The sequence below is a fragment of the Anolis carolinensis genome, chromosome 6, assembly GCF_035594765.1.
Source record: "Anolis carolinensis isolate JA03-04 chromosome 6, rAnoCar3.1.pri, whole genome shotgun sequence".
NCBI lineage: Eukaryota > Metazoa > Chordata > Lepidosauria > Squamata > Dactyloidae > Anolis > Anolis carolinensis.
This window is the reverse complement of record NC_085846.1, coordinates 21,561,054-21,582,456: the sequence shown is the minus strand read 5'-3', so window position 1 is coordinate 21,582,456 and position 21,403 is coordinate 21,561,054. Positions and strand designations below refer to the sequence as shown.

At 43.4% G+C, this 21,403-nt stretch overlaps 1 protein-coding gene across 1 annotated transcript; it reads right to left on the bottom strand.

The window, feature by feature from the left end:
- Positions 1-79: 79 nt before the first annotated feature.
- On the bottom strand, positions 80-20,668 carry LOC100562163 (long-chain fatty acid transport protein 2). The gene is made up of 10 exons (XM_062984627.1): positions 19,882-20,668; positions 17,025-17,234; positions 15,172-15,330; positions 9,117-9,241; positions 8,098-8,292; positions 7,664-7,754; positions 4,737-4,935; positions 3,187-3,284; positions 2,233-2,363; positions 80-1,754 (listed from the first exon to the last, which is right to left on the bottom strand). The coding sequence occupies exons 1-10, from the start codon at positions 20,357-20,359 to the stop codon at positions 1,578-1,580; spliced, it is 1,863 nt and encodes a 620-aa protein (XP_062840697.1). The 5' UTR covers positions 20,360-20,668; the 3' UTR covers positions 80-1,577.
- Positions 20,669-21,403: the final 735 nt, after the last annotated feature.

Genomic DNA, 21,403 nt, shown 5'->3' with positions numbered 1-21,403 from the left:
AGAAACATACCAAGTACCAGCTATTGATTAGCACTGCAACTGTAACAATTAAGAAATCCAGTTTCTGCCATCCACAGCATTTTATGATTTTTTTCCAACATTTTAATTTTTTTTTTCTATTCTGCTAATTCACATCGCACCAAAAACATAAACAGTGAGCACATTCTTTCAAGCAAACAGGTGGAATTGTGTTTGATGCTCTTTGAAAACAAAATGCCCAGGTTTGGAATACATTTTCCTCTCTCATCTTACACAACAATCAGTCATTTTACAAATTTCACATTTTGGAAGAGGACGGGATTTAAAAATTAATGGCAAGCACTAGTGGTGCAGTGCTTCTCCCTCCCTTCTCAGACTGCCACCATGGTTTTCCTTCATGGACACCAAATTTGCTTTCCTTGCTAGATATACGAGGGTTATCCAGAAAGTAGATTGCGTTTTTGAATTAAAAATGAACAAAGTATAGGAGAAAACATTTACCATATGCTGTTGAAAGCCACACCCAAATACTACTTCTCAACATAGTCATCATTCAAATCTAGGCACTTATCATAGCGAGGAATGAGCTTGGCAACTCCTCCCCCACCAGACTCTGCCTCAACCAGCCGGTCATCCCTTCCTGCAGCTTTGCATCGTCACCAAAACGCTGCGTTCAGGACGCAAGCGGCAGAGTTTGGTGGGGGAGGAGTAGAAAAGCTGATTTTATTGCATGTGATGAAGTAATTATTCAAATTATTATTCTAGGTCTTCTGATATTTTACCTGTGTAAATAATCTGACTACATAAAAGCTTCTATAATATAGTGTGATATTGTTTCTAGGGTAAGGTAAACTAGAAACTCATAGTGTAGCCATTTAAGGGGAATTAAATCTTGCTGTGTCTTCTGAGGCAGAGAGTGACTTCACCTAAGTTTCAGTGACCATATTTAAAAGAATGGTTCTATCTGTTACAGAGGTGGGTCTCCACAATAAATATGAATGTGGCAATGGAGAAAGATATCTTCTTCCTGTAGGCAAAATCGAACTTCCCCATAAGTATCTGCTGTCGCACACTTGGCCTATGATTATATTTGTATCAGTTGGTGCAGCACACACATGTGAATCATAGGAAGAAAAAGCATTCCAGACAGTGAAGAGCACCAGACCCTTCTCACTGCATCTTCTACATAGTTTCCAATATATACTGTACAATGCAGAACCAACAACCCATGTGGACACATCAGGAAAAAGCAAAGGGATTATTTCACAGACATGCACACATACATAGTGAGAGGCAGCCAACAGGATGATAAATCTGCCCTGAGTTTTAGTTTGAACTTTAAAATGAGCTATCCATGATCTGCAAATAAGGCGCCAGATAACTCTTTTAGAGTTCATAGTAAAATGTAGAGCACATTCATCATCCCAATCATGTGAGAACCACCAGCTGCCATTCATGTACACAGGTTTGTCATACATCAGAACATGTTCCCCGGGTTGGCAGATTTTAATCATCTGGTTTGGCAGCTTCCACTTTCCCAGGTAGAGGTCAAGAGTCTCCCAGTTACACCTCCTCCTGGTTTCCCTGTGGAAGATCTTTCACAACTTCAGTTTCTTCTTTGTGATGGAGCTGAAGATCTCCTGAGTCATGGGCACGTAACATTTTTCCGAGTCATCTAAGAAGTATAAAGGGTCATTGATGATGGCTGGGTCGAACCCTTCTTTCACCAATTGACCTTTGCGTTGTTTGAATGTTTCAGTGATCTCCAGGGCTTCCTGCAAGAAAAATAACCCATGGAGCCCAAATTAGACTACATCATTTAGTCACATTATATAGTAGAATAGAGGGATGAGACTTGGCTCTGAACATTGGAAGAACTCCCTGCCTAATTCTTTGGTGATTTTCATTGTGTCCGGTTGCAAACACTAAAACCTGCAGGAGAACCATGGCTGAATCTTTTGATTGTTGGCTTATATTGGAGGCCTGCTGGTCTGTGAGTCCATCTGGAAGCCTATAATCAGAGCCATAAAGGCATTGTACGGCACATCCTCCTTAATTGCCCTTATTTGCGTTTATTGATCCTTCTGTTAGTTTCGACTTATGACATCTCTATGAATAAGAGACCCCCAAGATTTCTCTATGAGCTCAAGTCCTGCAAACTCTGGTCTCTGTGTTTCTTAATTTAATCATTCCATCTGCAGTGTGGTCTCCCTCAAATTTTTGTGTTATTCTGGATGTTTTTCTTATGCTCACCCTGAGACGCACAAAGCGAGGTATGGCATAGTTTGGCATGTAATCCTTGGCATGTGCATACAGCTTTTTTCCATCAAAGGAGAGCCCATCTTTCAGCCGTACTGCTGCCATTCCAGTCTTTCCTTCATGCCCTGAAACAAACCAGAGTTGTTTTTTTAAATCATAGGATTACATATTACACACAAAAAATGTGAAAAATCTCCAAGGGTTGCTTCTTCTACAAGAGGAAGGGATGGTTCCCTCCTCCCTTTTTTTTCCTACACACTGCACCTTTATCCTGTGGGGAACTAAATGTGAATTACGAGACAAATAGCTAAAATGCCATGGTGGGAAAACAGAGCCAGTTCAGGGGCACTTTGTATCAAAACAGTTTGCCTTCCCACTTTTCTATTTCTTTAAATATGTGGCGCAGGCTGGTTAGCAGCCAGCTGAAACAAATCACTCTGACCAAGAGGTCAGAGTGATTTGTTCGAGTCCCGCCCATGCCTGCGTCTGTCTCTGTCTCTGTTCTATGTTATGGCATTGAATGTTTGCCTTATATGTGCAATGTGATCCGCCCTGTGTCCCCTTCAGGGTGAGAAGGGCGGAATATAAATACTGTAAATAAATAAATAAATAAATAAATACATTATAAATGCTTCCCCAGACTGTCAGCATTTGTCTAGCCCTGCATTAAAGAAAGTGGTCTACTTTGTACAAGACTGAGTGGGAGAAGGTAATTTTGAATAGTAACTTATAGATGCGCCTAATGATCACTGTTCCAAAAACAATAGTACATCAGTATATTTAACAGCTAGAATAATAACGTTCTTGGAATAATAATAAAAATACTTGGAATAAAAATTCCTAACTATGATATCAGGTACTGATGTCACAGCTTTCCCATGTCATACATTTGGACATTAAATAGGGCATCACGAAGATGTGATAAAAATAACTGCATTTGAGACCCACCTGGCACTGGCACCCCATATACATTGACTTCCTCAATGAAGTCCAATGCTGCCAAGGTCCTCTCAACCTCTGTAGTAGCAACATTCTCCCCTTTCCAGCTGCAATGAGAGAGGAGTTGTTAATATTGTGTCTTTTATGCTAATAATAACACCTTACTCAAGGGAGAAGTCATGGGAGATTCATCTCAAAGGTTTGCTTTTTGTTTGCCAATTCACATCATCACCTGCCTGGGTGATGCACATATTCTGCATGTATATACATGTAGACAGCGTGCTTCCACACAGCGATTTAATCTAATTCAGGATGTTGAAAAACAGATTCGTTTTTATACATAGGCACTAAATACAAAGATCCTACATAGACACCCTGGAAACCAGATTGAAGCTGGAGTGGAGTCCACACAAATTCACAGATTGCAGATTAACCCATTGAAAGAAATATTTTTCTCCCTATCTCATCCGACAAGATGTAGTGCAAAGAATCATCCTATCTGATAAGGATCTACAATACAGCAATTCAAAGCAAAGCAAGCAAGAAAGAAAAACAACTTCCTTTCTAGGCGAAGGAGTTTGTTTACCTTCCTATGTATCTGGTTCTTTTATCCAAATGTTCCAGCACTAGCCTTGCCCTCATGTGTATTCCACATGTAGATCTCTGTTCTATAGCAGCCATACAGTGATTGTCTATAGCAAATATTGTGGCAGATTTTGGGCTTTTCAGTGAGGTTTTTTAAAGTACAGTTTCTGGCTGGATGCTTGTTGGAGGTTGCATTGGAGGTGAACATTTTGTAGACATCACAGCCTCAATCCAGCTTCAAGATGGATTATAGTGTCTGTGTAGATGGGACCATAAACACAGGTGTATGAAAATTAGTCCATTTGGACAAAGGTAGGCTAACTTACTGGCATATACATATGTATATTATTGCAGTGTACATTGGTTACAGCAATCCTCAAGCATAGTCAATGGTACATCCGCCACCAACACAACATCATTATTTTAAATGTGATGGCATTCAATGTTTGAAAGTAATGCTTTAATTGTTTCAAAACTGCATTCTAGTCTTATTTTTAGGAATTCTTAAAGAGTATTTAATATGTTTTCTTTAGTTTTTCTTGTTTTGTTTTTTCTTGTTTTTTTATTATTTCTTTGCCTAAGGAATCCTTATGCATTGGAAAGCTGTACAGAAATGCGGACAGCCCTCTACATTTGCATGTTTGACCTGTGCATATTTAATTATTCACAGATCTGATTGATACATTCTCTTTCAGAATTTCTAGGTCCATCAGAATGATGCTGACCATAATCCTGTCCTGGAAAAACTAAAGATTCCTAAAATGAATACATTTCCATGCACCTTTAGTTCTTGCGGCAAGAGTCTATGATCAGTCTCCATTAGAATACCTCCTAGACAGATATTCTCCCAGGTTAAAAAAAGTAGCTTTTTAAAAATATATTTCCACTTCTGCAGGGTTCTGAGTCCTTAACCACAGTGAATACAGGCAAAAGAGAAAATTCTACCCATGCCATAGATGTTTTCTGTTGCTTACCGGAAAGTGTCTCCCACTCGATCCTGGAAATATATAAAACCTTCATGGTCTTGCATCAGAAGGTCACCACTATTTAAAAAGCTGTCTCCCTTTCTTAGGACATCCCGAAGAATCTTCTTCTCTGTCTTCTTGCGGTCTCCTGCATAGCCTGAAAACGGGGTGACCTCAGTGATCTTGGACACTAGTAAGCCTGTTTCGCCTGCAGAGTAAAAAAGAACCGGAGGAATAAGCTAAAGAATCATAGTGTTGGAAGACATCACAATGGCTATCCAGTCCAGCCCCCTGCCATACAGGAATATAACATTAAATCACTCTTCACAGATAGCTAGCCAGCCTCTACTTAAACACCTCCAAAGAAAGAAACTTTACCACACTCCAAGGCAGTGTATTCCATAGTTGAACAAACTCTTCCTAATGTTGAGGAGGAATCTCTTTTCCTGTAGTTTGAATCCATTGTTTCATGTCCTAGTCTTTGGACAGCAGAAAACAAGCTATTTCCTCCTCACTATATTGTCCTTTCAAATATCTAAAGATGGTGATCATGTCTCCTCTTAGCCTTCTCTTCTCTAGGCTAAACATACCTTGTTCCCTAAGCCATTCCAGTCCTTTAATGTAGTGGACTGGTCACCCTTGTCTGGAAACATTGTCAGTACCTTCTCCAAAAACTGTGGTGCCCATAACTGGACACAGTATTCAGGTTACTAAAGCAAAATGAGGTCGTAATATTCTTTCCCTCGATCTAGATACTATGCTCCTATTGATGCAACCTGGAATCACTTTGGTTTTCTTAGCTGCCACATCACATTGTTGACCTACGGTCAGTTTATGGTCTACTGAGGCCCCTTCTACCCTGCCATATAACCCAGATTATCAAATCAGATAATCCACATTACCTGCTTTGAACTGAATTATATGAGTCTACACTGCCATATAATCCAGTTCAAAGCAGATAATCTGGATATAGCAGTGTAGAAGGAGGCTAAGTCTCCTAGATCTCTTTCATATGGACTGTTTTCAAGATGGATATCATCCATCCTATATCTGTGCATTCCTTTTTTTCTGCCTAAATGTAATACCATACACTTGGCCATTCATTCTCTTGCAATTACGCCAAGAGCTAGTCAATCATTTGTAATTTTCTGGCCTTGTTAGCAAATAATCTGGAAAAATATTATATTAACAATAGATTCCATGTATCATGACAATGATGTGACCAAAACTGGAAGTGGTCTGAATTGATCAGTTCCATTCCTTATTATTATTGCTCAGCAGAACATTGCTGAAATTTTCTTTTTTCAGGGGTTGTGAGCTGAAACAGAATTTCTTTTACATTACACTATGTAACACAGTTTTTGTTCCTGGGTTATAAATGTCATTTCCTAATTGGTTCTATCACAAATACATGGAAAAAAGTTTATCAAACTGCAAAAACTTTGTTTTTGCAAGACATCCTGCAGCACATTTTGCAATAGTTTTTCAATAAATATCTCGTTGAGTCTCAACCAATTCAACATAATTTGTGGCAGCCACAAAAATGAAGTTTCTGGAGTATAACAACTACTTTCAAAGTGAGTATCACACAATTAAACAGAAATAACACTTTCAAACCAGAAACAGAATTTATTTCAAATTTTGTTACATAATGTTATTTAGCATATATGCCTAATCTAAGAATCCATTAAAAACCTATACAGTTTCTTACCTGCTGTCAAATCAGGCAATTGGATGTGACCAAAGGACAGCACCTTTTGTACTATCTTACTGTCCCTTGTGCTTTTATTGCTGGGAAAAGGTAAAGATAGGTGCTTATGGAATTTTCTGCTACTGACACCAAAACCTGTCCAATGTTGGATATAACATGCCTTAACATAGGGCATGGTTTAGTAACATAGGTGCAAATTTAGTGTTCCATCTCAGATAGCAAAATATCACAATATGAAAACAGATCACTGAAAAGGTTTTCCTGTTCAACATATACATTCAAACAGAAAACGGCAGCACTGATTCCCTGCTGGGTTGTAATGTGCTTGATTAAAATCATGTAAGAACAAAACTAGGTGGGATAAAAGTAGTTTAAACAGCTTTCTCCTTTGAGTCTGTAGGCTTCGCTGCCAGTTTCTCCCAGGATTGGTTACCTTGTCCCATTTCTGTGGCTATAATTTGTTTAATGTCTCCTGAAGATATGTTGCTCTAGTCTATACTTATAAATGAGATCCTTGATACTATTGACAGAGAATGCTCAAGACTTTGTAAATCTATGACTCCTATGATTTCATAACACTGGGCCTGAAGGTTGCGGGTTCGAATCTACAAGATGGGATGAGCTCCCGTCTGTCAGCTTTAGCTTGTGAGGACATGAGAGAAGCCTCCCAGCAGGATGGTAACACATCCGGGCATCCCCTGGACATCATCTCTGTAGATGGCCAATTCTCTCACATCAGAAGCAACTTGCAGTATGTTTTCAAGTTGTTTCTGACACAATTAAAAATAGCATTAGGCCATGGCAGTTAAAGAGGTGTCAAACTGCATTAATTCTACAGTGTGGATGCACCCCAACTCACTACCCTTCTCACTTCTTAACTGAACTTTCTAACTAAATTCCCTCTCAACTGCCAAAAAATGAAAAATGGATATTTTTTAAATGAGTAAAACTTTTAATCAATTGACATTTAAATTTTCTCAGACCAATCAGAATGACTTTACCTGGGCCACTAAGGTATGTGTGTGTGTGTATGGATATGTAGTTCTGGTACAAACTATTTAGCATCCTCATGGCTTTCCATCTTTTTCCATAGGGGCTGTCATTAAAAGAATGAGTTTGCACTTAATGTACAGAATCATTTGTATAGAGGAAGAGGACATCTAAAAATAATACTATATTTAGTATAACTCCAATCTATATATGCATGCTGATTTTGCAAACTTACCTGCAGCTACTGGGATGCAGTGCCCTTTCTCGTTTCTTACTGGCTCATCCTGGTCAACATCGTATTTAACAATTTCAAACATTGTCATTTTCTGAAATGGAACAAACATGAAATGGAAATGTCAGTCCAAAGGCAGAAGTTCCTGTGCAAGCAGCAGAATGTATTTTATGAACGACTCACATGACCTGTGAGTTTATTATTCTAGTATAGGAATTACAGCAAATCCTTAAAGCAGGAAAAGTAACTTCATAATCCCATATTAATGCTGCCACAATTTTTCTATACAACCTTCAGAAGATTCCTCTCAAGTCTCTTATCGATTTATACACTCAAACGCCAATATCTGCAGGATTTTGTTCACGGAATGCAGATAATAGCAGGATTCCTCCTAACCAATCACATCTCCAATCATGAATCATCTTCCACTTCATTACCTTGTGAAGGAAGTGAGTTCTTCCCACAGCTCCAACTTTCCCAGTGTAGTTAATGAACCCAACATTCCCCTCAGTCGCTCCATAGAACTCATAGATTTGCAGGAATCCAAATCGACGGAGGAATTCCTTCCAGACCTCTATCCGCATGCCATTGCCTATGGCTCTCTGCACACTGTGGTCACGGTCATTGTCCCTCTGCAAGGCAATTAGTCAAGGCAATCATTATGGTAATACAGATGTGCTATTAGCAGCTGTTTGCCTATGCTGTGTCTCAACTCTAAATGGTTGGGCTGGGATCTTTTATAAATTGCTTTCTTTCATCCTGACTTGAAAAGATCCCAGCTAGATTTTCCTACAAGGTTCTTATAGTCAGCCCTCCACATTTGCAGGTTTGACTGTTGTGGACAAACCTTCATTCTACCCAATATGGAATCAAATGGCAGTAATTCACAGATTAACTTTCAACTAGAGACTCTAGAGAATGGACCATTGGCCTTTACTGATTCTTGGGAAACACAGAAGGTCAAAGCCAATTCATGGTAAAGGTAAAGCTTTCCCCCTGACATTAAGTCTAGTCAAGTCTGACTCCGGGGATTGATGCTCATCTCCATTTCTAAGCCAAAGAGCCGGTGTTGTCCGTAGACACCTCCTAAGTCATGTGGCCAGTATGACTGCATGGAATGCCATTACCTTACCTAATAGGTACCTTAGCAATACCTATTAATCTAATCACATTTGCATGTTTTCAAACTGCTAGGTTGGTAGAAGCTGGGGCTAACAACGGGAGCTCACCCCACTCCCCAGATTTGAATCACGAACCTTTCGGCCAGCAAGATCCGCAGTTTAACCCACTGCGCCACTGGGGCTCCACATGAACCATAGTTAGGAATTGTTATTCTAAATATTTTTATTCCAAGAACATTGAAATTATTCCAGCTCTTATATTCTAGACTCAACAGCAAAAGCTTCAATACAATTTTGCCTTCTTTTCCCCAACATATGTGGTTTCTCCCAGTTACCTTTGGTGAGTTACACAGGTACCGCATCATTTCTCCTACATATTGGATCACGGTGACATGATATCGCCTGCAGTCATCCCAGAACTGGGAAGCGGAGAACTTTGACCTCAAGACAAGTGTAGCTCCTTAGGAAAGCCAAAGAGAGAGAGAGAGAGAGAGAGAGAAAGGTGGTAAGGAGTAGGTTATTATGAATCTTGTGGAACAACAAAAAGTCTGATGCAAGAAGAAAAGAAAGTTCATGTAAACTCTGTCAGCCATAATATCAACATTTTAATATATATTGGTTTTATTTATCCTTTTAATTGATGTTATCTGTTGTTGTTCACCATCTCTATCAATATGTTGTGACTCAGCCTTTGCCTTTGTGTGAGTCTGATGAGGATTCTGGGATGTAAGTGCATAATGATGGGATTCAGATTCAGGATCAGATTCAGGATGAGTTTCAGGATGACTCTGATGGGATTCAGCTGCAGAGTGTGCCTGCTGTGGGAAATGAAGGGCAAAGAGTTTTTCCCATGGGAAGAAATGGGGTTATTTCTGATGATGGAATTCAGGTGTTGGAAACAGAAAGTAGCTCTGATAACACTAATGGGCTCAGCGGCCTTGACGACCTTGACACTGGCGCTGCTGAGCTTGATTGTGCTAGCCATCTGGAATTCCGGGGGGGTGAGAAGGAGTCTTCGAATAGCAAACAAACGAGAGGGCAAGGGGCAAAGGAATGATTTCATGCTATGCTTTTAAAAAGGATTTGCTGAGAGGGAGATCTTTGTCAAAAGCAACTTCTTAGCTTGAGTCAAGAACCAAGTTGGTTTTCCTGTTTCAAGTCTGCTTTCCTGTATTACCTTGTAGGTTAGGTAAAAGGTTTTCCCCTGACTTTAAGTCCAGTCGTGACCGACTCTGGGGTTGGTGCTCATCTCCATTTCTAAGCTGAAGAGCCGGCATTGTCCAAAGACATCTCCAGGTCATGTGGCCGGCATGACTGCATGGAGCGCTGTTACCTTCCCACCAGAGCGGTACCTATTGATCTACTTACATTTGCATGTTTTCAAACTGCTAGGTTGGCAGTATTACTTGGTATTACCTTGTAGCCTGGATATATTCCTGTGTTTGGGACTTTGGCTTTCTTTAAAAGGATCTTGTTTCATGGCTATGCTTCTATGGATTGGAGGATTACAGCTTTGTTTTGTAACTATATTTTGAAACTGAACTCTTACCTCTTTTGAACTATTCTTATACTTGTTTCTCAATCTATATATATAAAAGAGTGATGGAATTGCGGCACTGAGCAAAGCAACTAAACTACGGGCCCCCCAACCTCGACATTGGACAACACAACCCATCATCCACGCCTTAAGGTTGAAACAACACAAAATCACTTCAGGCACCTCCACATGGAGAGAACCCACAACGCCCCATCGGGAGCCATGCCCGGGAGGGAAACAGAAAGTATAATGGCCGGCCGGCAACAGGGAAGGCAGGCAATGGGAAAAAGCTGTCCCCTGGGTCCTAGCGCCCGCCCATCATCCAAATCATTTATCTCCACTCCAACCTTCTACAATATCCAACCCATTTTAATACTCTATATTTTAAATATATGCTATGAACCATGACAATCAACACAATCTCTCTCCTAATATTTTAACAAGCTTAAAATCACAACACCAAATAAAAACAACATTCTTAAAACACGGGAATGCCAGACACTAAACAATCAGGGCCAGCGAACACCTCCCACGATCTGCCATGCAGACACAATCCAAGCACTCCCAACAGATGGCCACCCAGCCTCTCAATAATAATAATAACAACAACATCATACAATCCTAATGTTTGCAGAGGCTGACTATTTCTGTGGCCCTGACATGTCACATCTCTTTTTATGTTTGGAACCTTTAGAGTGTTTGCTTATCTTTTTCACATAGAAAGAAGATAGCTGTATACTCAGAAAGGCCTGACTATTTCTGTGGCCCTGACATGTCACATCTCTTTTTATGTTTGGAACCTTTAGAGTGTTTGCTTATCTTTTTCACATAGAAAGAAGATAGCTGTATACTCAGAAAGGCCTGACTATTTCTGTGGCCCTGACATGTCACATCTCTTTTTATGTTTGGAACCTTTAGAGTGTTTGCTTATCTTTTTCACATAGAAAGAAGATAGCTCTATACTCAGAGAGGCCTGACTATTTCTGTGGCCCTTACATTTCACATCTCTTTTTATGTTTAGAACCTTTAGAGTGTTTGCTTATCTTTTTCACATAGAAAAAGTATAGCTGTATACTCAGAGAGGCCTGACTCTACTGTACATACTAAACATAAAGACAACCATACAACAGACATTCAATACCACCACTAACTCAAATTTCTCACCAACACCACCAGACAACGCCACAGCAACACGTGGCTGGGCACAGCTAGTAAACTATAAAAGACTACGTCTTGTGTGCAGCCTGGTGTCTCTTGAGGTGCGACACAATACGGAAAAGCAGATAAGAAGTAATACTACAAATTGATTCTCCGTAATCTGGAAAACTGGACCACAGACATCACTGTGTAAAATCTGCAAAGGACGCTCTGCCACAAATCCATTGTCCTTCGGAACATTGGGCGCATGTGCTTTCGCTTCCAAACAGATTCCACACTTCTCTTTACAACAATCATTGACAGGGCCGGCCCCACTATGGAGGCACCTGACGCCACCGCCTCGGGCGCAGGCCCGGGGGGGCGCCGTCAGGCTGGGCGGGAGGTGGGGCACCGCCCTGACGGTGCCCCGCCTCCCGCCCAGTGCGCCCTGGCCCGTCTGGCCTTTTCTAGCTGGCCAGAATGCAGCGGAGGTCCCTGCAGGCCGCAATCGCGGCCTACAGGGACCTCCGCTGCAGTCTGGCCTGCTAGGAAAGGCCAGACGGGCGAGCGGGAGTAGCGGAGGCGGAGCCAGCTCTGACGCCGCTCCCCCCCCCGCCCAGCGTGCCCTGGCCCCGCCTCCCACGCTGCGTGGGAGGCGGGGCCAGGGCACGCTGGGCGGGGGGGTGGCGCCAGAGCTGGCTCCGCCTCCGCTACTCCCGCTCGCCCATCTGGCCTTTCCTAGCAGGCCAGAAAGCAGCGGAGGTCCCTCCAGGCCGCAATCGCGGCCTGGAGGGACCTCCGCTGCTTTCTGGCCTGCGAGGAAAGGCCAGACGGGCGAGCGGGAGTAGCGGAGGCGGAGCCAGCTCTGACGCCGCTCCCCCCCGCCCAGCGTGCCTTGGCCCCGCCTCCCACGCAGCGTGGGAGGCGGGGCCAGGGCACGCTGGGCGGGGGGGCGGCGCCAGAGCTGGCCCCGCTTTCACGCTACTCCCGCTCGCCCGTCTGGCCTTTCCTAGCAGGCCAGAAAGCAGCGGAGGTCCCTCCAGGCCGCAATCGCGGCCTGGAGGGACCTCCGCTGCTTTCTGGCCTGCTAGGAAAGGCCAGACGGGCGAGCGGGAGTAGCGGAGGCGGAGCCAGCTCTGACGCCGCTCCCCCCCCCGCCCAGCGTGCCTTGGCCCCGCCTCCCACGCAGCGTGGGAGGCGGGGCCAGGGCACGCTGGGCGGGGGGGGCGGCGCCAGAGCTGGCCCCGCTTTCACGCTACTCCCGCTCGCCCGTCTGGCCTTTCCTAGCAGGCCAGAAAGCAGCGGAGGTCCCTCCAGGCCGCAATCGCGGCCTGGAGGGACCTCCGCTGCTTTCTGGCCTGCTAGGAAAGGCCAGACGGGCGAGCGGGAGTAGCGGAGGCGGAGCCAGCTCTGACGCCGCTCCCCCCGCCCAGCGTGCCCTGGCCCCGCCTCCCACGCTGCGTGGGAGGCGGGGCCAAGGCACGCTGGGCGGGGGGGGAGCGGCGTCAGAGCTGGCTCCGCCTCCGCTACTCCCGCTCGCCCGTCTGGCCTTTCCTAGCAGGCCAGACGGGCAAGCGGGAGTAGCGTGGGAGGCGGGGCCAACTCTGGCCCCGCCCCCCCGCCCAGCGTGCCCTGGCCCCGCCTCCCACGCTGCGTGGGAGGCGGGGCCAGGGCACGCTGGGCGGGGGGCGGGGCCAACTGTGGCCCCGCCCCCCTCACTAATCGCCCTGGCCCCGCCTCCCACGCAGCGTGGGAGGCGGGGCCAGGGCGCGGGAGGCGGGGCCGGTGGCGGGGGCGCTTTTCAGCACCCCCGCTTCCCATTAAAAAATCTCTCCGGCCGGCCCTGATCATTGATCTGCAAACCTCTGCACATTTCCTTTGCATCCAAAACATAATTTTCACAAGCATGACCAAATCTCTGATGCCAGATTTTAAAGCAGTTCTTGTTTTGACACTCTGACACTATAAGTCCAGAAATTCCTGGTGCAAAATTAACTTTAAACAGTCCACGATACTCATGGGCAGTTAGAACTACTTTTCCATCCTTTTCAACTCTACATCCATTGTCAATGAAAAAAAGTTGACATCCACCACGCATTAGCTTTGCAACTGAAATCAGATTCCTTGCTGTAATATGTATCATTGAGAGTCAAATTGATTCCAGAATCCAAGCATGCAAGAGTCACCTTTCCAATCCCTGTGCATTCAATCTCCTCAGAACCAATTCCATGGACTATAGAATCATGTTCATTTAATTCTGAAAAGTAATCTTTATTTGCAAAGTAATGTTCACTTGCTCCGCTATCCAAAAATACATCTTTCTTGCATAACTCCCTCATCCTGGGAAGGGCGGAGGATTAAATTTGCACCCTTTCATCCATTGGATGTCTGATAGTCGTGGAACAGGGGGTCCTTGAGGAGAGGGAAGACAGGTGTTGGATGTGTGACTAACCCCCTTTCCCTTATTCTTCATTCACTAAGTATATGTAAATACAAGTATTCCAAAATCAGGTGTGTGGGATCAAAATCCAAAGCATTTCAGATTAGGGAGATTGACTCTGTAACACATTACAGTAGAGTCTCACTTATCCAACATAAACGGGCCGGCAGAATGTTGGATAAGCGAATATGTTGGATAATAAGGAGGCATTAAGGAAAAGCCTATTAAACATCAAATTAGGTTATGATTTTACAAATGAAGCACCAAAACATTATGTTAGACAACAAATTTGGCAGAAAAAGTAGTTCAATACGCAGTAATGTTATATAGTAATTACTGTATTTATGAATTTAGCACCAAAATATCACGATATATTGAAAACATTGACTACAAAAATGCGTTGGATAATCCAGAACGTTGGATAAGCGAGTGTTGGATAAGTGAGACTCTACTGTACTACTACTACTACTACTACTACTACTACATAAGGTGGAAGGGGAATTCAGGATTTTTCATGATTAATACTTTGTATAGAGAACACTTACACAGAAAATGTGTCCAGAGGAGGGCAACTAAAATGATCAAAGGTCTGGAGAACAAGCCCTATGAGGAGAGGCTTAAAGAACTGGGCATGTTTAGCCTGCAGAAGAGAAGGCTAAGAGGAGACATGATAGCCATGTACAAATATGTGAGGGGAAGTCATAGGGAGGAGGGAGCAAGCTTGTTTTCTGCTGCCCCACAGACTAGGACGCGGAACAATGGCTTCAAACTACAGGAAAGGAGATTCCACCTGAACATCAGGAAGAACTTCCTCACTGTGAGAGCTGTTTGGCAGTGGAACTCTCTCCCCCAGACGGTGGTGGAGGCTCCTTCTTTGGAGGCTTTAAAACAGAGGCTGGATGGCCATCTGTCAGGGGTGCTTTGAATGCGATTTCCTGCTTCTTGGCAGGGGGTTGGACTGGATGGCCCATGAGGTCTCTTCCAACTCTACTATTCTATGATTCTATGATTCTACGAAAAACACTGTGAATTAATCCTATTTAAATCTCAGGGTTCAGATGATGAAATGCATATTGAAAGCCTAGAGAGCTGGGCATGAATCTTCTCCCAAACAATCATTACACTTTGATGTCAATTCACCAAAAATATCTCTCAAACTGCTCACATCTACCCAGTTCTTCTACTAGACAAACATATTAGCATATATATATATTGTCTGCAACACACAGGTAGAAGTGGGTTTCAACCCTTATGTATTCAACCCTTCTATACATACCAACCTCCAAGCATCCTCCTACTCCAATAAGCAATGCAGCCGAGTGGTAAAGTGGGAGTGGGGTATAGATGATATCCTGAGGCTTCACCCCACATATACTGAGCATGCCAGACACAGTGAGTAGCTTTCTCTGGGTGATGAGAGCAGCTTTCGGTAGTCCTAGAGAAAGCCAGAGAAAGAGAAAGGGCTCATCTAACAATGACAAATATTCCCTCAAGCAAGAAGCAGCACAATTAGCCTTCTATGTAGGTTTGACTTTTACAGATTTGATTATTTGTGGATTAATGTAGGAATCTCTAGGTCATCCACTATGCCTCTACTGCCAACTTCTGTCAGAGTTGCGATGAATGAACTACAGCTTCCTAATTGTTGCTGGTCATCGACCGTAATAAATAAATATATATACAGCTTCCTAAAGAGAATACTTATCTAAGTATTTGTTAATCCTGCAGTATGATTCTATGGCGGGCATGGGCAAAGTAAAGCCCGGGGATCAGATGTGGCCCCCGGGCACCTACCTCAGGCCCTCCTCATTTTCCCTGTCCTCTTGGCATAAGGAAGTGGTGGCCCACAGCATTCTTATGCAGAAAGGACGGGGAGGAAGGCACACAGCAGCTGAGAGCCCTCTGGAGCACTCTCAGCCACCTCGTGTCAAACCCTCTTCTCGGTATAAGGATTGTGTGAGCGGCCTTGTACTTCTGCCAGGAGGACAACTTGAGGAAGGCACACTCTCAAACGTCACCTGTCTCGCCCTCCTCCCGGCATAATGCTGAGAGGACAGCCCGAAGATTGAGGGAGGAGTATTGGGGAGGAGGATCGGGGCAATTGCCACATGTTTCATTTTCCTCCTGGCAGAAGGATGGGGTGAGCATCCCACCAGGAGGAGAACCTGAGGATGACCCGGGCCCTGCCCCACCCCCTCCTGGTCCCTGCCTCTCCCTGGCCCTCTCCCCCCTTGGCTCATTCACCCAGTGTTTGGCCGGCTGCCCTCCCTCCCAGCCCAGCCCGGCTTTTGTGGACGGGCCCGCAATGTGGACCCAAGGCAAAAAAGTTTGCCCATGCCCGTTCTATGGTAAATGTCAGGCAGAGGTTAGTGCTGGTGCTCGAGATACCTAGGGAGGTGTTCTCTCAGGTAAAAAAAGAAATAGTGCTTATTCTTCTTAGCTGGCTTTCTATTTTTGCAGGAGTCTTGTACCCCAACCCTAGTGAATGTGAAGGGTTGACTCTACTTCATATTACAGTACAATGAACCACATCAATTGTTTAGCTCAGGCATGGGCAAACTTTGGCCCTGCTAGGTGTTTTGGACTTCAACTCCCACAATTCCTAACAGCCTACTGGCTTTTTGCCCTTGCCTGGTTTTGCTGGTGCTCCAGACCCTACACTGTCTAGAAAAACAAGCTTGCTGCCTTTCCATCCCTCACTTCTTGAATCTTCTGATCTTTCTGTTATCATCAACATTCTCTGTGTTAGCTTGAATAACTAAGGAAAAATGTATGGGATGAGACAGTCACTCTCACCAAAGTTGCAGAGCTTACAAATATATTTATGTGGGGGGAAAGGATTTGTATGCCCAGGTACCACATTGATTCACACATGAGCATTAAGGCACTCTACTTCTGTTCATTCCTATGGCAATAATTCTAACTATGGATGCAACTACACTGTAGAATCAATGCAGTTTGACACCACTTTAACTGCCATGGCTCAGTGCTATGTAATCATTGGGGTTGTAATTTAGCGAGGCACCAGCATTATGTGGCAGAGAAAGCTAAAGATCTTGTAAAACTACAACTGCTCAGAAAAGATTTAACCTGGGTTTCTCAGGTAAACGTAGACACAGTTCGACTCACCTGTGGTCCCAGAAGTAAAAATATACAGGGATATAGAATTAGGGGTTATATTGGCTCTGGAAGAGACAGGCATTGGGTCAGTTGAACTGGATTTCATCCGTCCCAGCAAAGCTTCCACACCAGGAGTTGGGGAGGCATCACTCAGATAGAAGACTTGCACACCTTCATTCTTTAGAATAGGCAGGACATCCTCAATGACTTCTCGAAAATCTGGCAAAGAGTATAGAAAGATCTTTGGTCAGACCTTGCTTTCTAACTTGCATGTTTGGGAATACTGGCAAACAATCGTCTACCCCAAAATTCCACAATGAAAAATGATGTAATCTGATTATAAATAATAGCTTTTCAATGCACCCCTATTGACAAAAGTTGTATAGAGGCAACAAAATCTGGAACAGCATTTGTTTTGGCACTCATTTGGTTCAGCTTTCCTTTCTTTCCATGAATAAAGAATGCTATTGATTCAGTGAGGATAGTAATAGGGATGGATTTCCTTTTGTTCGCCAGCCCAGCAGAAATGTCCCCTTTCCTCTAATGCTGACATAAAAATCCAAGTCAAGAAAAGCTGTTATCCTTTTATATTTTGTAATGTTGAATATGTTTTTATGGATTTTAACTGTGATTTTTTTAACAGTACTATTGATGTTTAATTCTGTTTTAATGTTTGCACATTTGTAAATTCTTAATTTTATTGAAGTGGGGTATAAATAAACATAATAATAAATAATAATTTTAATATTTATGTTAACATACATAGTTTTCTGATCCATTCAGAAATTCACAAGCAATTGTCAACATCTGTATTTGGTTTTCAAAATGATCAATAAAAGTCTATAAAAAATAAATCTATATAAAACACATTGCTAGTCTGTAAAATTGCACAATAGTTTATTTGAGGTAGGATGTGCATGTGTTTAAACAAGGATTTCTGGGCAACAATCCAGTAAGTTGTTTTGATTCCACTCTGAATCTTCTTTACCTGTGGCATTTTCACATAACAGAAATTGATTTCACTTTAATTACATCCTGTAGAATTATGGAATATGCAGTTTAGGGAGGAGTATAGTATGACTTACTCCCACCCCACCCCCCTTCTGTAGCCACAGGATCTATAATTCATAGTTTAATTTACTTTCTCTATTTTGGAAAATTAAAATATCCATAACTGTTTGAAGATTTTATGATCTTTTGAAAGGCATGACCTTGTTAGAAGTCACAAACTTTTGAAAAATGATGCCAAAACCTCTGGCACCTTTGGGAGGACGTAACGGGAGGCCCACTTCCAGTACAAAAATCAGCTTGACACAAAAGCAAGCGGGAGCTGATCCCGGATCTTTGCCTGCTTTTTCTGAGCAGCCTCCTTGCCTTGGAAAGAGTGCATGTGTGGCGTGCAGGGCAAAAAAGTGTGTGTGCCTGCCTACAGCCAAGGAACTCTAGAGTAAACTTGCTTCCTTGCCTTGGAAGGTGTGTGTGGCATGCAGACCCAGAAATCATGCCTGCCTGCAGCCAAAACCTTCCTCTGGAGTAAGAGAACTTGCCTCCATTACATGGAAAGTGTGCGTGGCTTGCAGGCCCAAAAAGCGCATGCGCCTGTCTGCAGTCAAGTGCCGCCTCTAGAGTAAGAAACAGGTAAGAAGCCTCCTTAAAGTGCCTGCCTCCCTGCAGCTGAGCGGCTCTCCTCTAGAGTAGAGCGTAAATGCCTAAAAGGAAGGGAGGAGGAGCCTGGGGAGCCCCCACATAATGGGCCGAGAGAAAACGGATCTTTCAGCAACCCAGAGCAAAAACAGAAAAAATCCAATTACCAGTTTCTAATAAATCCACTGTTGAAGGATAAATCCATTCATTAGAAATGCTGTTGATTACATGGTTTTATGCTAGTTATTTTTCTTGCATGCCTTCTAGTTGTTTTTCTTATGGAGACCCTAAGGCAAATCTATGGCCAGGTTTTCTGGCAGAATTTGCTCAGAGGGAGTTTGTCTTTGCCTTTCTGGGAGGCTGGGATAGTGTGACTTGCCCAAGGTCACCCAGTGGGTTTCCATGGCAAAGTGGAGATTTAAACCCTCATCTCGCAGTGTTAAATTTAGGGCCAAATGTGTAATGGGGATAGAATGCAGAGCAGTTGTGTAAAGAGAAAGGATTCAAAAAGTCAGTTTGGGGGTTTTTCTTGCACTACTTAAGAAGCCAGACCAGCAGTAACAGCCTTTAAAAACTACCTGCTCCTAATTTAAGATCCATTCATGTCTTTGAGTGTATCTACACTGGAGAATTTATGAAGTTTAATATCACTTTAATCATCAAGGGTCAATGTATGGAATCCTGGGATTTGTAGTTTGGTGAGACGCCAACAATGATTGCGAGAACTAAAGACCTTGTAAAACTACAATTCCTATGATTCTATAGCATCAAGCCATGACTGTTAAAGTGACGTCAAACTGTATTAATTGTCCAGTGTAGAGGCATCCTTCAAAGCCTGAGAGCCAGACCTATACAACACCCATTGCTTCCAGAATACAGTCAACCATATATATTTCTTTCAAATTACACACCCAGGTCTCTTGACCAATTAGTTTTGCAGAAAACTAGCTTTCCTGGCTCTAGAAGCTGTATTGCTAAGAGAAATTCAAACTAACAGCTAGATATTGAGTGGTATCTATGACTTTTGACACAGATTCTCCTCGCTCTGTTTCCTGCATTTACAGCAGTTTTCAAATAGTTTTTCAAATTAAATGCAGGAGAGGTTATATTTATACAAAACTTTTGAGAAAGTTATGGGGGGGAATAGGACAATGACCAAAGAGAACAAAACGTAAACACATCTCTGATCCCCATTTGGATATAAGCACACAGTGTAGCTCACCTGGAGTGGTGAATAGCACTTTGGCATCGCAGGAGCTGAGCACGTGTAACAGGGACTTTGATCGGATGTTGTAATTGATACAAGCCATGGTACAGCTAATTTTCTCCAAGCCCATCCAGACCCAGACATAGGCAGGAACATTCTTCAGGAAAACGGCCATCGTTTGACATTCTTTCAGCCCCACATGGCCCTGTAACACTCTGGCCACCTGATTGCTGCGCTTGTCGATGTCTTGGTAGGTATAGACCTCATCTCCAAAGAGAATCAGTGGCTTCTTGGGATGTTTCTTGACTTTCTCCAAAAAAACATCCAGGAGGGTAACAGGAGGATTCTGCCGAAGACACTGGAGGCATTTGTATCCACGTTTCACTATTGTAAATAAGTAGACCAGGTCCAGCCAAAGGTAGGGGAAGAAAATGTTTCCCAGGAGGGGCAAAAGAATCAGCAGCCCCAGCGCAATTGTATACAGGTCCAACATGGCTAGGATCTGGAGTCTGATCAAATGCCTTGGCAGCAGCAGGCACACTGCTTTTTGAGGGCTCTGTCCAACTCCTTCTGTGTGGAAGACAAGAAGCAAAGAGCAACAACCAACGAGAGGAAAATTCTCACCCTTCCCGCCCCTCTGTCCCTGCAGGCTGATTTGAGGAAATCCTTGGCTCCCAGTCGCTAACCTTTCACTGGCAGGAGATCACACTTGAATGCTGCCTCGCTCTTTTCTGCCTGGTGTCTCCCAACTGCTTTTCCTTGCAACATCTCACACATAACACAGCTTGCTTTATGACCTCATTCTTTATATTGGAATGGCATTATATGAAATCACTAGCTGTGCCCGGCCACGTGATGATGTGGCAAATTGTGGTGGTGTTGGAAATAAAGTACTGAAGAATTGGCGGTAGTTAGTATATGTTAGTTTCTATAGTATGTGAATATACAATATTTCTGGCTGTTAGTTTTGTCTGTTGGAGGCAAGTCTGAAGGCCGCAGTTTTGTAGAATGTTATGGATATAATGGGCTTTCAGCTTCAAACCCTGGCTGCTTCCTCCCTGGGGGAATGTTTTGTTGGGAAGGTGTTAGCTGGCCCTGATTGTTTCATGTCTGGAATGCCCTTGTTGTTAGAGTGTTGTTCAGAGTGAACCCAGTTCAAAGCAGGAAATGGGCGATGGCATTCAGTTCTGCGGAAGGGACCCTAGAATCTCGTGGTAGGTAAATCACACTATCTGGTTTGAGCTGGGTTATCTGAGTCCAGACTGCCGTATAATCCAGTTCAATGGGCATTTTATTGAACTGTTCAAGGGAGTTTAGGCATCCCCCCCCCCCCCAATATATTATTTGCTTGGTTTGAGAGTAGCCCTATTACCCTTTGCTGTGAGGACCCTCTGTTATTAGTGTTTTTTTATTATTATTATTATTATTAGTAGTAGTAGTAGTAGTAGTAGTAGTAGTAGTAGTAGTAGTAGTAGTAGTATTTTGTGGTCACCCCAAGGACCCCCCATTAGTTCCTTATTATTATTAGTACTGTGTT